Source organism: Mustelus asterias, chromosome 13, assembly GCF_964213995.1.
Source record: "Mustelus asterias chromosome 13, sMusAst1.hap1.1, whole genome shotgun sequence".
NCBI lineage: Eukaryota > Metazoa > Chordata > Chondrichthyes > Carcharhiniformes > Triakidae > Mustelus > Mustelus asterias.
The window spans coordinates 107,548,278-107,565,529 of record NC_135813.1 but is presented as its reverse complement, the minus strand read 5'-3'; the positions used below and the strand labels follow the sequence as shown (position 1 = coordinate 107,565,529).

Below are 17,252 nucleotides of genomic sequence, written 5' to 3'. Positions count from 1 at the left end.
ACAGACAAATTCAACAAAAGAATCTTCTAACCCAGGCTCCACCAGGAATCAATATCTCTTTGGTAATGTGGCATGCTTTGGGATGGTTTAAACTAAAATGCAAAATAATTATTTTACCTTGAGCACAACTATTTCATTCTGCAACCTATACAAATAATTTACATTGTTAATTGAGTTTTTGCACCTTTCTCCAGACTCCGATGCTCCATTACAAGCTTAGAGATGGATCACTTATTGTTCAAGTTTTTTCACTATCACCTCTGACTTTGCAGATGAACACAGGATATCTTTTTAAGTAAAATAAACCCGGGCTTATTTGAGAATTCTTTCCTCCATCACCACTACCCTGTACTATTTAATCTCTCTCAACAGACTTACTTTCCATGTTCTACTCTGTAGCTCTGTATCCCTTTCAACTCATTGGAATTAACCCTCGGTTACATATTTTCATTATTAGAGTCATAGAGGTTTACAGCATGGAAACAGGCCCTTCGGCCCATTGCTCCTTGTCTGTTTCTAAACTGCCCTAAACCTAATGATATCAAGGTTAGCATTTCTTAGCTATTCCCTCCCTCCCTTTCCCCAGGACCAGATCCATCGTTGTTTCCTTCCTTGTTGGGCTGGAAAGATACTGATAAAGAATGTTTTCTTGTGAACATTTCCAGAATTCCTCCCCACCTTTGCCCTCTACACTATTATTTTCCCAGTTTATATTGGGCTGATTGAAATTCCCTATTATTCTTCTATAGATGTTGCATCTTTCTGTGATGTGCCTGCAAATTTGCACCTTGATTTGGTGATTTATGGTACCACATAGTAACTCCTCCATTTTTTTCTCATTTCTAACTAAACCGATTCCATATTTGAACCATTAGATCTGTCACCTCTTTCCAGTCTGTAACAATATCTTGGCTAATGCTGCCATTCCTGATTTCTGGCACCTCTCTTCCCCTGTCCCTCCATTTCTCCCTTCCCTGTCTTTTCTGAATAATTTGCAGCGAAGAAAAAACATTAAGCTCCCAATTTCCTTGTTTAAATCAAGTTTCTGCTATTGCCTCCATATTGTAATCCCATGTGACAGTTTATGACTGCAGTTTGCCTGCCTTGTTTATCTGCCTTGTTTATCACATCCACTCATTTACACACATGTAGTTCAAGCCTATCACAGTCCGTCTTGTGTCTCCTCCTAATAAGCCCCCCCCCCCTTCCCTTCCTTGTCTTATCTTTCCTGCTTTTGAACTATTTCCTATTCTAATACTGTTTGTTTTGCCACATCCTCTATGTACCTTGTTTCCTCCCCCAATTCTTCATTCTGGTGCCCTTCCTCAGGCCAAATTAGTTTAAACTCTCCCCACCCCCCAACCACCACCACCATCATACTTGAGATATTGGCCCAGATGTCTCCTTCCCCAGATGGCTGTATCCTGGGCGATGTGCTGGGTCCCTCCCCCACACCCCCCATACTTCCCAACTACAACCTCCATTCCTCGACGATTTCACCCTCCACCCCCGACTGACCACTCAATTTATCTTACACACTTATTTCCTTGTGTCAAAGTGGCTGGGAGCTTTAAACGTGCCCGGTTTACAACAGCTGATGTTGTAAAAGGGGGGCCTGGTTCATGTTCCCCAACACTTATGCACTGCAGGGACCTCACGAGCAGCTGCGCTGCACATTTCTCAGGAGACCCATGTTGAGCGAGAAATGTGCAAATCTAGACCAAGTTAAAAGGAGCTGAGTGGCAGTCTGCTCCACTTCACACCACTGAAGTTTCTAACCCTGTTGGAACCAGTCCCTGTTCAGTAGACCCCCTCCTTCCCCTGAACTAGTTCCAATGTGTTTGGACTCTGAAACTGTCCCTCTTGAGCCATTTCTCTAGCCACATGTTAATCTGCCTTCTCTTACTGCTCCTTTGCTCTCTAGATCATGATACTGAGAGTAATCCAGAAGTGTTTTGAAGTCCTGCTTTTCCAGGCTCCAGAAACTCCAGGCTCCTGATTGCAGAGTGACAAATCTCTTCCTTCCTATGTCATTGGTTCCAACATGAATTGTGACTTCTGGCTGTTTCCTTTCTCATGCGGATCCATACCCATTTTGTGATGTATAAATTATACCATGGATCACTGTACTTGTATCATTGAGTATGTATATGCACATATTCCTGATATAAAATAGTGATCTTTTAAAGATTATGGGGGGAATTTTCCCGTCCTGCCCGCCACCGGAATCGTAGCGGGCAAGGGGCACGGACCATGCCAAGGTCCATTTATCTCGGTCGGGATTTTCCGGTTTTGGGGCGAGTATGGCTGGAAAATCCTGCCCTATATCTGGTATTAATTTCTGCTGTTATTTCAATCAGTGTGTAGGCAGAGTAAGACTATTAAGCATAAACATTACAATGACACCCTAAGACACGAGATATAAAGTTGTATCTGTGTTTTTTCTTCTTCTGGTCTATAAGCAGAAAAGAGGGCCAGGGTTTAAGTATGCCTCCAACCTCCCAGGTTCACTACTGAAGGAGCAGAGGCAGAACAGAGAACACAAGGATTCTGCAGAGACGACCAAGAAAAAGGGAGACCGTGAGGAAAATTCCAAACGGAGATCAGAGGAGCATCCCAAGAAAAGATCCGATGACTCTGTTCCAAGGAGGAAATCTGAGGATGGGCTTGTGATGCGAAAACGGAGAGTTTTTGATAAAACATCTGAGCCAATTGCCAGAAAAAAGGTGCAAGAATAAAAACTGAACAATTGATAACAAAGCAGATTCATATAGACAGGATTATTGCTGAATGTGCCATTATTAAATAACACTCATCGACTTGTGCACCTATTTTAAGATTGTATCTCATGAGATTAATTTTAGTGTTTATTTTATTACAAAAATTCAGAACCTCATCTAGTAATATTTATTATTTGCAAAAAGCTGATGAAGTTTTTCAATGAAGTGCACTGATTTATAGGTCAGTAGGATCACTATTGATGAATTCCCGATTCACCGCTTCTCTCTACCATCCCTGCCTGACCCGCCATCGTTCATAGCAGAACCAGGGCAATTGGCAAATATGAATAGGCACAGTCTGCATTGTGACCATGATTATTGGTCTGAATAGAGGATGGCATTATTCCCTTCTCTGACTTTTTCTTTAGAGTTCCCACATTATCTTATGGCACTAAATGTGGGATTCACTGCTCTCCTTTTCGTGACTGATCTCAAACCCTCTTTCTGTGCCTAATTTATCCCGAGTTTTCTGTAAATCTCCACTGCAGATTCCAAATCCAGTACTTCACTGTTCAAACTCTTTTAAAATCTGGTTTTCATTCTAGAATACAACCAGCATTATTTGCTTCTTTACACCATAGTTATATAATTGTCTTTTTTGTTGCATATTGTTTGTTTATCGATGTTTTAGTGAAGCATTAGAACAATCTAAATGTGTGACTCCTTTTATTGTATGGTATTGACAGTCTAGTCTGTTGACACGTTATTCTGTATCAATTTAATGCATGTTCCGAGCTGCATTTGAGTCATGTATGTATGTTAATTTGAGGAGCCATCAAAGTTGAATCTTAATTCTGTCCTCACTTGACAATCTCCCTGGTCTGGCAGCACGGAACCACATTGCAGTTTTGCTGCTGCTGTACCAGCTAACTCTGAATGGACTGAAGTTTGAACTTTAGACTTTAATCCTCTGTGTGGCTCAGCTAATCACTTCATAACCTTGCTGAGCAATTGGGGAAGACAAAAAATATTGATAGTGGGGGCAAGAGAAGTCAATTGGTTTTGGAGTGTTCTAAATCATGCTATTTGAAGCGAAAAGTCTTTATTGGTATTTGTGTAATATGGAGGAACGGCCTCCCTATCCTTTCTAAAAATTACCCATCTGCAACGTGTACTTTGAGTTGATTATAAACTAACCTAAGCAGTGTACATTGTATTGGCTGTGCTGCAATCTGTAAATTGTTATTTTGCCAAATATTCAGTCAAGTCTATAATTACCAATATTATAAAACCTATTGTTAAGCAGTGACTGCTGAATATCCACATCAAGTATTATGGCACAAGCACTGACCATGCTGGCAGGGAAGCTGAGTGATTGAAAGGCTTTCTTTCACTCTGACTGATGCAAATGGTTGAATTGCTGAGAACTGTAATAAACAGACTGATTTTTGGAGAAGAACTTCAGTTCATATTTCCTGCCAAAGAAACTATTATTCTGGTGTAACAGAATCAGAATGACCTCTGCTGTGACACTGACTCAGTCTGCCTTCTTTTTGTTGCAGTTTAAGATTGGAAAGGAAGAGAAACTGCTGAGGAAAAAGGTATTTACTTCATATTTTTAACATGTTGGCTGCTGCAATGTTTTCTTAAGTTCCAAAGCTTTTTAAAATTGGCATTATGAATCAGTAAACCTCCCCTGGCATTGTCCAATGCTCGCCTGGAGCGGCTGATGCTCATTGCAATGGATGAGAATCCCTGCTCCATCCATTGAATTGACATGATTTTTTTCAGTGTAAATTCAAATTCATCAAATCCTAAATGCTTATATGTTCAAAGGAAGCTTTTATTGCATTCCATGTTTGCATCATGTACGTGAGCTGGGACTTTAAATTTATGCAAGTGAAAGTTTAAGACTAATAACCATTCTTTTAAAATTTAAAGTGGTTTGGAAATGGATTGCATGCTTTATTTGGTTTGGTAACCTGGGCTGCTTCCCCAGTATTGGAGCAATTTACCAGCGTAGACTTGGGTGCAAAGCTGCAGAGCAAAGCATTGGAAATGAAGTGGGGCTGTTGCAAAATTCTGTTCAAATAGTCAATACATTTTAGATTTTGCAATTACTTTCATGAATAGTGAGTGGGGCTGGGGAGAATGTAAGTCTGTGGTTGTGGTTTGGGTCTTAGGATGCTGTTAGTGGTTGAAAAAGAATATAGCTTCTAATGTAAGTCGCATGGGTACTAGCCCCGATGAAAAGATACTACCAGGACAAATGGTGGACGATGGCTGTCACATGGTGCCCATGGATCAAAGAACAAAGAACAGTACCGCACAGGAAACAGGCCCTTCGGCCCTCCAAGCCTGTGCCGTTCCTTGGTCCAACTAGACCAATCGTTTGTATCCCTCCATTCCCAGGCTGCTCATGTGACTATCCAGGTAAGTCTTAAACAATGTCAGCGTGCCTGCCTCCACCACCCTACTTGGCAGCGCATTCCAGGCCCCCACCACCCTCTGTGTAAAAAAACATCCCTCTAATATCTGAGATTGCCCCATGATATTATATAACTAATATCAGTCTGGTTGTTAGAGACAAATGTCAGATAAATCATTCAGGTTTATCAGGGATACGAGGAATATCAACTTCCTTGAAGAAAATGGACAAATTTGCTGTTGTCTAAATGCTGACACATTAAAATTACAACATTGATCCTTCTAATGGAGTTATTGATTGTATAGTTCAATGAGCCACTTCAGTTATATGATGTGATGAGAGAGGCTGGGTTCGTTTTGCTGGTAGAGAAGGTTCAGAGAAGATTTAATAGAAGTGTTCAGAGTTATGAAAGAGTAGCTAGGGAGAAGTTCTTTCTGCAGGATGAACTAGAGGAGACAGATTAATTGAAGCAGGAGGAAATGAGTTTTTTTATACAGAGAATTGGTGTGATTCGGAATGCAGTACCTGAAAGAGTGGTGGAAGCAGATTCAGTGGTAACTCTCAGAAGGAAGTTGGATATTGACGATGAGAGAGAAGCAGAGTGAGATTAATTTGATAACTATTTCAGTGAGCTGGCCTAGGCATGGCCAAAGTCAAATGGCCTCCTTTGATACTATGATGATGTTATAAGCTATTTATACCCTTCAACACAAGTGATTAAAGTTTGTTAAATGTGACATGCATATATTCATGTGCATAGCCTGTATCATTGATCATAAGGTGTGTGCTCCAGTAGTGTCTTTAACTTTGAATCCAAGCCTATCCATAGAACCATACAGTGCTGAAGAAGGCTATTCGGTCCATTGAGTCTGCACCAAAGCCCAACCCCGTGGTCCTGACCTATCCCTGTAACCCTGCGCATTTACCATGGCCAATCCACCTAACCTACACATCTTTGGACTGTGGGAGGAAACTGAAAATTTCCATATGTGGGTCTATCTTGTTCCACAGATTGTCTACTCCCAAAGGCAGCCTTCCCACCACCACCACCAATAATCTTCAAGATCCCCTCTCTTGGCCATTCTTCATGTGTAATCCTGGACAATGAATGTTGACTGTGGAAGCAGCATCACAGCAAAAGTCAAATCTGTCCTCATCCAATGACCCCACAATGTCAGATTTCAGTAAGGATATCCGAATTACATGTTTCCAATCAAATCTTTTCTTTTTTTCCCCTGCACTTGGCGAAATCCTACCCATTTCCCCGAAACAGAGTTCAGCTAACTCTGTATAGGTGAGAGATGAGTCCTGGAACCTCTGTGCATTTTGAGTTGCCGCATTATGTAGTGCTTTCCCCGCTGAGCCAGAAAGGTTCATTTTCCTTACTGATTTTTACACCAATTCTTTTAATGGCTCATTTAAAACATCCTTTGGGTAAACTTTTAATTAATTCGTCTGGGGTATTTCACTGGTTTAGTTCCACATATGACCACATTCAACCGCTGCTCAGCCTGGCTTTCTACTTCTGAAACATTTTCTTATTGATTGCCCCATGATATACTATAAGTCTCAACACAAGTTGCAAGAATTCAGTGACCGTTCATCAATTGTATCTTTGCACAATTTATCTTTCTCCAGAAAGCAGAAGCTGAAACACAAATGCCTGTTGGCTTGCTGCATTGAATTTCCCTTCAGGCTGTTATGTTAGGTGATCTTTTGGAAATAGTTGTTTCATGTGCTGTATCTTTAGTTCATGATTTGTAGTAACAATTGATTTCATATCATGGCTTGGAGGAAAAGGGAAAGCGTGCATTCAGTCAGACTGTATATTTAATTCTTTACAGTAATTCTGTTAGCAAATCATCTTGGGTATTCTGTTACTAGTTGCTAGGCTTCAAGTAACAGAATCATGTTGTAACTAGCATCATGGGCTGTTCGAGATACACAGTCAGAAGGTTGTCGGTTTAAGTCCCACTCCCATGACTCGAGCACGAAAATCAAACTTGACACTTTGATGCAGTATTATTGGGGGAGTGCTGTATTGCTATTTTTCAGATAAAATGTTAAATCAAGGCCTTGTCTGCTCCCTCACATGGATGTAAACAATCCCATGGCACTATTTCAAAGAGTAGCAGGGAAGTTATCTTGGTGTCCTGGCCAATATTTATCCCTCGATCAATATCACAAAAGCATTTCCAAATGTTTCAATGGCTGTAAAACAATTCTAGATGTGCTTTGGTCATGAAGTGACAATATTAATGCAAGTCTTTCTTTATATCACTGTCCATTGCTGTTGCTGCTCACTTTTTGAAATGTTAAGTGTGAATTTAACGCAGTTAATTTTTTTCAACAGAAAAAATCCTTGCAACCAAATGAAGATCACCCACCAACTATCAAAGCGTTGCGATGTATTAAGCAGGAGCCTGAGGATGATCCACCAGAGACACCTCAAAAAACAAAGGAGAGTGACCAGTCCAGATCAAGCTCTCCAAGAGCTGGTCCCAGCACTGAAAGTGCAGAGACCAAGGAGAAGAAAAGCGAGAGATTTAAAGAAAAACGCAAAAAGCGATTGCACAATAAAGAACTTAGTAAAGAACTTAGTAAAGAACTCAATCAGGAGATTCATAAAACTGAGACCAGCCTGGCAAATGAGAATCACCAACCGATTACATCTGATGGAGATAGTGAAAAAGTCGAGAAGCCCAAACGACTGCTGGCAAACAGTGAAAGGTTGCACAGGTTAAGCAAAGGGTTAAATGGAACTCCCAGGCTCAGAAATCAGCTTACCACGAGCTTGAGGCGGGCTCCCAGGGTTATCTCTCGCCCACCGCCCTCTGTGTCCCCAACTAAATCTATTCAAATGGAGCGACACGTGGTGCGGCCTCCCCCTGTCAGCCCACCCCCAGACTCTCTACCCCTTGATGATGGCGAGGACCATGTGATGCAAAGGGAAGTGTGGATGGCTGTGTTTGGCTACCTTAATCGCAAAGATTTATGTATTTGCATGAGAGTCTGTAAAACCTGGAACAGATGGTAAGTTTTAATTTAGTATTTATTGTCCTGAATTGGGAGGAAGCAAGCTCTTTATGCAAAAATTGAAACATCATTGTGCCCAAAATAAACTTGCATTTGTAAACTTGTTAAAGTGCTATCAGTGTGTACGATATCTAACACCCTCAATTTCCAGGTGGTCTGCATCTTCAATACTAATTACTGCAAGGAGCATCCGGAACAAGGTAGATGAACTTGGGGCGTGGATTGGTACTTGGGACTACGATGTTGTGGCCATTACGGAGACGTGGGTAGAACAAGGACAGGAATGGTTGTTGGACGTTCCGGGGTATAGATGTTTCACTAAGTGTAGGGAAGCTGGTAAAAGAGGTGGAGGAGTGGCATTGTTAATCAAGGATAGTTTAACGGCTGCGGAAAGGCACTTCGTGGGGGATCTGCACACTGAGGTAATATGGGCTGAAGTTAGAAATAGGAAAGGAGCGGTCACGTTGCTAGGAGTTTACTATAGGCCCCCAAATAGTAATAGAGATGTGGAGGAAGAAATTGCTAAGCAGATTATGGATATGTGTGGGGGTCACAGGGTAGTTGTCATGGGGGACTTTAACTTTCCAAATATTGATTGGAACCTTTGTAGGTCAAATAGTTTGGATGGGGCAGTTTTTGTGCAGTGTGTGCGGGAGGGTTTCCTGACACAATATGTGGATAGGCCGACAAGAGGTGAGGCCACATTGGATTTGGTACTGGGAAATGAACCGGGCCAAGTGTTAGATTTGGTTGTGGGAGAGCAATTTGGAGATAGTGACCACAATTCGGTGTTTTTTGTTATTGCAATGGAGAGGGATAGGGCCGTACGGCAGGGCAAGGTTTACAATTGGGGGAGGGGTAATTATGATGCGATTAGGCAAGAATTAGGGGGCATAAGTTGGGAACAGAAACTGTCAGAGAAAGGAACGAATGAAAAGTGGAACTTTTTCAAGGAACAAATACTGGATGTCCTTGATAGGTATGTTCCTGTCAGGCAGGGAGGAAATGGCCGAGTGAGGGAACCATGGCTCACAAAAGAGGTGGAATGTCTTGTGAAAAGGAAGAGGGAAGCTTATGTAGGGATAAGGAAACAAGGTTCAGATGGCTCGATTGAGGGTTACAAGTTAGCAAGGAATGAGCTGAAAAAGGGGCATAGGAGAGCTAGGAGGGGACATGAGAAGTCCTTGGCGGGTCGGATCAAGGAAAACCCCAAGGCTTTTTACTCTTATGTGAGGAATAAAAGAATGACCAGGGTGAGGTTAGGGCCGGTCAAGGACAGTAGTGGGAACTTGTGTATGGAGTCAGTAGAGATAGGCGAGGTGATGAATGAATACTTTTCTTCAGTGTTCACCAAGGAGAGGGGCCATGTTTTTGAGGAAGAGAAGGTGTTACAGGCTAATAGGCTGGAGGAAATAGATGTTCGGAGGGAGGATGTCTTGGCAGTTTTGAATAAACTGAAGGTCGATAAGTCCCCTGGGCCTGATGAAATGTATCCTAGGATTCTGTGGGAGGCAAGGGATGAGATTGCAGAGCCTTTGGCGTTGATCTTTGGGTCCTCACTGTCCACGGGGATGGTGCCAGAGGACTGGAGAATGGCGAATGTTGTTCCTCTGTTTAAGAAAGGGAATAGAAATGACCCTGGTAATTATAGACCGGTTCGTCTTACTTCGGTGGTTGGTAAATTGATGGAAAAGGTCCTTAGGGATGGGATTTACGACCATTTAGAGATGGGATTTACGACCATTTAGAAAGATGCGGATTAATCCGAGATAGTCAGCACGGATTCGTGAAGGGCAAGTCGTGCCTCACAAATTTGATAGAATTTTTTGAGGAGGTAACTAAGTGTGTTGATGAAGGTAGGGCAGTTGATGTCATATACATGGATTTTAGTAAGGCGTTTGATAAGGTCCCCCTTGGTCGGCTTATGATGAAAGTGAGGAGGTGTGGGATAGAGGGAAAGTTGGCCGATTGGATAGGTAACTGGCTGTCTGACCGAAGACAGAGGGTGGTGGTCGATGGAAAATTTTCGGATTGGAGGCAGGTTGCTAGCGGTGTGCCGCAGGGATCAGTGCTTGGTCCTCTGCTCTTTGTGATTTTTATTAATGACTTAGAGGAGGGGGCTGAAGGGTGGATCAGTAAATTTGCTGATGACACCAAGATTGGTGGAGTAGTGGATGAGGTGGAGGGCTGTTGTAGGCTGCAAAGAGACATAGATAGGATGCAAAGCTGGGCTGAAAAATGGCAAATGGAGTTTAACCCTGATAAATGTGAGGTGATTCATTTTGGTAGGACAAATTTAAATGTGGATTACAGGGTCAAAGGTAGGGTTCTGAAGACTGTGGAGGAACAGAGAGATCTTGGGGTCCATATCCACAGATCTCTAAAGGTTGCCAGTCAAGTGGATAGAGCTGTGAAGAAGGCCTATAGTGTGTTAGCTTTTATTAACAGGGGGTTGGAGTTTAAGAGCCGTGGGGTTATGCTGCAACTGTACAGGACCTTGGTGAGACCACATTTGGAATATTGTGTGCAGTTCTGGTCACCTCACTATAAGAAGGATGTGGAAGCGCTGGAAAGAGTGCAGAGGAGATTTACCAGGATGCTGCCTGGTTTGGAGGGAAGGTCATATGAGGAAAGGTTGAGGGAGCTAGGGCTGTTCTCTCTGGAGCGGAGGAGGCTGAGGGGAGACTTAATAGAGGTGTATAAAATGATGAAGGGGATAGATAGAGTGAACGTTCAAAGACTATTTCCTCGGGTGGATGGAGCTATTACAAGGGGGCATAACTATAGGGTTCGTGGTGGGAGATACAGGAAGGATATCAGAGGTAGGTTCTTTACGCAGAGAGTGGTTGGGGTGTGGAATGGACTGCCTGCAGTGATAGTGAAGTCAGACACTTTAGAAACATTTAAGCGGTTATTGGATAGGCACATGGAGCACACCAGGATGATAGGGAGTGGGATAGCTTGATCTTGGTTTCAGATAAAGCTCGGCACAACATCGTGGGCCGAAGGGCCTGTTCTGTGCTGTACTGTTCTATGTTCTAATTAATATGGGCCCACTTTTGCCTTTCTCCAATATCTTGACTGTTATAATTAGATTTTGGATTGATTAACCTTGGACTGATGGCAGGCTGATAACATCCGGGTGGTCTGATTTCTCATTGTCTCTGATCACAGTCAGGTTGTCAGAGTAGTCAAGCAAAGGTGAAACTTTCACCTGAGCGGGGGAGCTTCAGCAGCTTATGGCATATCTCTGAACCTACTAACATATAACAGAGTGATGATGGCTTTTTACGAATGGAGAGAAATGTGATGTCTGAAGTGTAAGAGTCCTATTAAATCACCTGTTACAATTGCCATTGATTGACAAGAGACTGAGAAAAGATGCTTTAACATTTGGGCTACAGATCATTCTACTTTAACGGTTACGCCACCTTTTTTAAACTTCGGATGAGCCACTGCGTAATTTCAGCATCTTCAGTTTTTTTCTTCTTTTCAAATTTTAGGCAGAGAATTGTACCTTAAATTTTATCTGCTCGGTGTTCCTGCTAGCCGGTCATATTGCACACATCTTTTCAGTTAATATTTGCAAAATGTTTACACCATAGTGTTAAAAAGCTTTGAGCTGATGTTATTGCCACATTATGTTGTGCAGTGGGATTGTAAAGTTTAAAGTTTATTTATTAGTGTCACAGGTAGGCTTACTTTAACACTGCAATGAAGTTACTGTGAAAATCTCCTAGTCACCACACTACAGTGCCTATTAGGGTACACTAAGGGAAAATTTGGCATGGCCAATGCACCTAATTAACACATCTTTCAGACTGATATTTATACTGATATCTTAATGTTACAATGGCTGTTAGACTTTTGCTCATGAAACCATTCAACATGAGGCATCACCCTCAGACGACACTACCTGCGGAGATAGGGTGCTTTTGTTATGAGAGGCAGAGAATATTGGAGGAGAATTGGCTTGCACTATTCCTGAGCACCACCTAGCAGCTGCTTAAACAGCAGCATTGGTGGTACCTGGGCGGAGGTTTCTGCATGCTTCCACGGGCATGATGAGTGCACAGAGAGGAAGAGTCCTTATGCAGGGATCAAATGCAAGCAGAAAATTATACTAGAAGTTATATTTTGAGCTAGGAGGCACACCTCTGATTTTTGTTCACCCCCATCCCCCTTGTAGGTATTGACTCTTTCTGGGACACGGCTCCACATTGCATGTTGTTAGTTCCTGAACAGCTTGTCCAAGTGCTGATTGTTGAGCAGTAAAGTGAACCAGAGGGTTGGCAGACTCCTTGACGATGGATCCTGTCCTACCATGACATTCTTGGAAATACTTTGAACTCTTTAGCTCCAGGGGGAAGGTGAGGACTATTGGTTAGCGATTTATGAGTAAAAACACTGAGGATAATTTTACTAAATGCTTTGCTGGCCCAGGGTTTCTGAGTTGAGATCAATGAACCTGGCACAGATTGGGGATGGAACCTGAGACCTCAGTGGCTTGTATGCCTCCCTGCTGTACCCAGCATTTAATTAACCTACAAAAGCATTGCTGCTGACCTTGGTAATCCCTTGTCAAGAGAGATAAAATTACTTCATGTGACTTTATTGGTAACAGAAATATGTACTTGGTGAGGTTCAGCTTCCAGTATTCACTCAATGTGATGAGGTGCTTTAGGTGCACCGAGCAGTGCAAAGCCGATTCTGGGACCTGCGCTGCCAGTTAGCAAGGCTGCAATCTGATAGCAGAGCCTCATTGAATTTGAATCTTTGCAAACCTTTATTTCAAAATAATTATGTGGGGGGAGGGGGGGGGGGGGTGATACTCGTTAGCATTCGGGAGTTGGAAACAGCCACGATATTTGACTTGAATGTTGCATAGCAACAGTGGGACCTCATCATACTGCTGTAATTATAGTGTAAATACTTGACACTGGACTCTCCTCTGATCCATGATCAGTTTGGGTCATTTTACCAGATTTACTCAATATCAGTTTAATGTTGGTGAGAAAGTATCAATGTTTGCTTAAATTAGTCTTACAATTATTCTGTATTGTTGATATAATGTTGTGAGAATGAAATTGACAATAGTTACAAGTTGCAGCACATTTTATTTCTGTGAACTGGTGCAACTTATATAATTTGTTGCACTTTCACCAAATAACTGTTCGTCAGATCAGCCCAATACATTCCTGAATTCTAACTGATCTGAAATCTGACTCTTCTATTATAGAATGAATGAATACCTTCCATGTTGAAATAATCGTTAAATTTGACCTCCCCAGGTGCTGTGACAAGAGGCTTTGGACCAAGATTGATTTAAACCGGTGTAAATCAATCACACCTCTTATGCTCAGTGGCATCATTAGGAGGCAACCTGTAACCCTTGACCTGAGCTGGACAAATATATCAAAGAAACAGTTAACTTGGCTTATCAACAGGCTGCCAGGTGGGTGTCTGTGAAATGCCAGCACACTAATACTAACTTGAAGCATGAAAATGAGTTAAAAATATTGAGCTGTCAGATAAATTGCTTGGCATGGTACTATGCTGTTCCATGATGGGATTGGCTGCCTACATCTAGCTCGCTGGTTATTCTGAAACATTCAGGGGTACAAGCCCAGTAAGAGGATTTACAACCATAGAAGTAAACAAATGTACTTTAATGTCAACATTTAGATGGCTTTATTTGGAAAAATCGATATAATTTTATTACTATAAATATAATTTCCACTGGGTACTGTTCTTGTTCTTGTTTTCTATCCAATAACTTGAGCCTGGTAATTTACAGCCTGTTCTGTGAATATTATTCTTCTGTCTTTTCAATTTGAGACGGTCACCTGGTGTGACTCATAGAATCATAAAAACCCTACCGTGCAGAAGGAGGCCATTCAGCCCATCGAGCCTGCACCAACAACAATCCCACCCAGGCCCTATTGTTGTAACCCCATGTATTTACCCTGCTAGTTTCCCTGACACTAAGGGGCAATTTAGCAGGCCAATCAACCTCATTTGCACATTTTGTGGAGTGTGTGAGGAAATCAGAGCACCCGGAGGAAACCCACGCAGACACAGGGAGAACGTGTAAACTCCACACACTGGCCCGAGGCCAGAATTGAAGCCGGGTCCCTGTATCAACGTTTGGTTCTCACTGCTTTTGCCCTGATTTGCAACAAGAAAAGGCACATTGCTTTGTAAGGGATACCAGATCAGCTTACAGGAATGGTCTGTCACCAAAACTAAGGGCATGTCTATTGTAAAAACCTAAAAGGTAACATTTTTACCACCAGAGTGATAGCTCTGTGGGACATGGTCATGAAGGAGTAGCCTCAGCGTTGACTGCAAGCCAGTCTCATGGTATCAAGTCAAACATTCTAAGGAAACATTCTACTGATCAATACCTACATTTTCCCTCGGCTAATGAATTAGGGAAGCACTGAGGGTAGTAAGAGCACTGGAGATGGGTGGGAAACTTCATTGTCCATTACCAAGGGCAGCTCAGTAGCACCATTACTGACTGAGTCCTGTAGGACAAAGCTGTTTGACTGGGCATAAGGCCAATGATGAGATAACAAACAAGCAGGAGAAACTGCTCCTCACCAATCTACTTGTCGTGGATGTACCTGTCCATGACAGAATTGATAGGAGTGTTTACCACACAATCCTTGTGGAGGCAAAGTCCTGTCTTCACACTGAGGATCCCTCCCCCAACCCCACCACCATTTGTATGGCACTAGCCTCCTGCAGATCAGAACAGATCTAACTGCTCAAAACTTGGCAGCAATGAGATGCTGTGGAACATCAGCAACAACAGAATTACTCCAAGGGACAGTGTCCCAACCTTTTTCAGCTGTTTGATCTATGACCTTCCTTCTATCAAAAATCGGAAATGTGAAAGTTTGCTGGTGATCTTTGTTGAGTTCCAATTGCAACTTCTCAGATGAAGAAGCAGTCCGTCAGCGTGCAAAAAGGCCTCAACCACATTCAGGCTTGATGTGATATGCAATATTCAGATCTCAAATGCCAGACAATGACCATCTCCAACAAGAGAATATTGGAACATCGGATGTAGGAGCAGGAGTAGGTTATTTGGTCCTTCAAAGCTGCTCCGTCATCCATAAACCTAATGGGTTGTCCACTTAACTTCAGAATCACCTAGAATCAGTGGGATTCTCCCTGTATATAGATAGGACATTCAGTTGGAGCTCTTCATCATACTTCTGGACATTCTCCTCTTCACAGTTGTAATTCTTTTCTTCTATGTGTAAGTTTGTTTTGTAGACTGCATCTTGTTCTTTTCTTGATAGCACCCAAATTCTTCTTCTGAATGTTCTTCTCAGGGGAAGCTGGCACAGCCCACCAAGCTTTTTGTAATGTGACCCATTTTGCCACAATTCTTGCATTGATTATCCTTGCTGCAAGCACGCATTCGCTGAATGGCACATCTGTGACATTCTTGTTGCTGTTTTGACTTATCTATGGGCAGTTCCCAACTTGTGGATTTTCATTCCGGCACCAGATTCTGAAGGCTCTTTAGCTGCCAGTTCCATTGATACTGCGATTTCTACTGCTGTCTATAAAGTCAAAGAATGTTCAAGTAAGCAGTCTTCCCTGGATTGCCTCATTTTGGAGACCACAAACTAGACCATCTCAAAGAATATATTCTAATGACTCACCAAACTCTCAATGTTGTGCCAGCATTTTTAAGATTGCCACAAAGAGCAATGCTTTCACCTTTCGTTTGATTCCTTCGGTGGAACCTGAACCCTTCTGCAATGATCAGTGGTTAATTGCTAAGCCTCTTTTGACAGCACCTCCCAAACCCAGGACCCCTGCCACATAGAAGAGCAAGGGCAGCAGGCAAATGGGAACACCACCACATGCCAGCTCCCCTCCAAGCCGCACACCATCCTGAATTGGAAACATTTCTCCATTCCTTCACATTTGCTGTGTCAAAATCCTGGAACTACCTCCCTAACGATATTGTGGGAGCACCTTTATACACATACACTGCAGCAGTTCAAGAAAGTGGCCCATCACCACCACCACAATGGCAATTAGGGATTGCTAATAAATGTTGGCCTTGCTATGAATGAACAGAAAAAAATGAAGGACTTGATTTCCCTTCCAGTTACTGAGGTTTCTGTTGCTGCCTTTCAAAGCCTGTACTAAGCACAGAAGGTTTTGTACATCTCTTATCCAAGTACAATGTTCACTGAGGAGAGAAAATAAGAGGCATTCATTGAGCCAAAGAATGCCCCTTGGGGCATGAATTCAGCTGCACGGCACAGAAATATTACAGTTGACAGAGAGTGCCGTTTGTTTTTAAATGGAATAAGTTTGAACAATACCTACTAGGTAGGTAGTTGGGCAGAGATTTATTCGTCTTAGATGGAGTAGTGGGTAAGTGAATAAATTAATTAGCCTTTTGCCATCTAATGAACATAGTTCAAATGTTTTGTATTCCATCTGAATTTTTGTGCTGGAGACATGGGAAGGGAACAGGAAATATTATCTATGGGTGGACTCTGTTGACGTTACAGATTACTTCCTTAATTTGGTAATCAGTATTTTTGCAAGGTAAATAAACCTAAATTCTCCAAACCCGTGTTATGTAATAGCAGGACTCGATCTATCACCTGATTGAGTGCTAATACCAAGTCTGTACCATGGTCCATGTTCCGATATTTCTGTGGACAGCTGTCTTGTGTTACCTTAGCTTTGTTGGCTGGCTCTGTCAGATTTTCATTCCATAGTTCTGATTTACATCCTTGCACAGTATGTCCTTTAGTGAGGTCAATTTGACTTTTGTTCCATTATACTTATCATGACCGTCAGAGCAGATTATTTTCTCTGGTGATTACAATGTAGGTGATGAGCTAATTATGACATTTTAGAGTGCTTTCTAGTGTTTTTTTTTAAGTACTTGTGCTGTCCTTGGCAGTGTATTAGGTTCCTTGGGACACTATCTGTGTGTTCTGTTCTGAACAGGAATTATTAATAAGAATGATTGTAAAACACCTTCAGGTTGTTATGCTGCAGTTCTGGTTTTGGGCAATAAA

The 17,252-nt window shown here is 42.2% G+C and overlaps 1 protein-coding gene across 14 annotated transcripts in view; it reads left to right on the top strand.

Annotated features, from left to right (window-relative positions):
* LOC144503002 (lysine-specific demethylase 2B-like) overlaps positions 1–17,252 on the top strand; it is a 237,834-nt gene that overhangs the window by 210,208 nt on the left and 10,374 nt on the right. For 7 of the 14 annotated variants that reach the window (XM_078227483.1, XM_078227484.1, XM_078227485.1 and 4 more), the window contains 4 exons: positions 2,456–2,726; positions 4,283–4,321; positions 7,502–8,181; positions 13,476–13,639. In XM_078227483.1, the coding sequence (XP_078083609.1) occupies positions 2,456–2,726; positions 4,283–4,321; positions 7,502–8,181; positions 13,476–13,639 (1,154 nt within the window). The remainder of the gene's footprint in view (positions 1–2,455; positions 2,727–4,282; positions 4,322–7,501; positions 8,182–13,475; positions 13,640–17,252) is intronic. The other 7 variants (XM_078227486.1, XM_078227482.1, XM_078227479.1 and 4 more) reach the window with 3 other exon arrangements.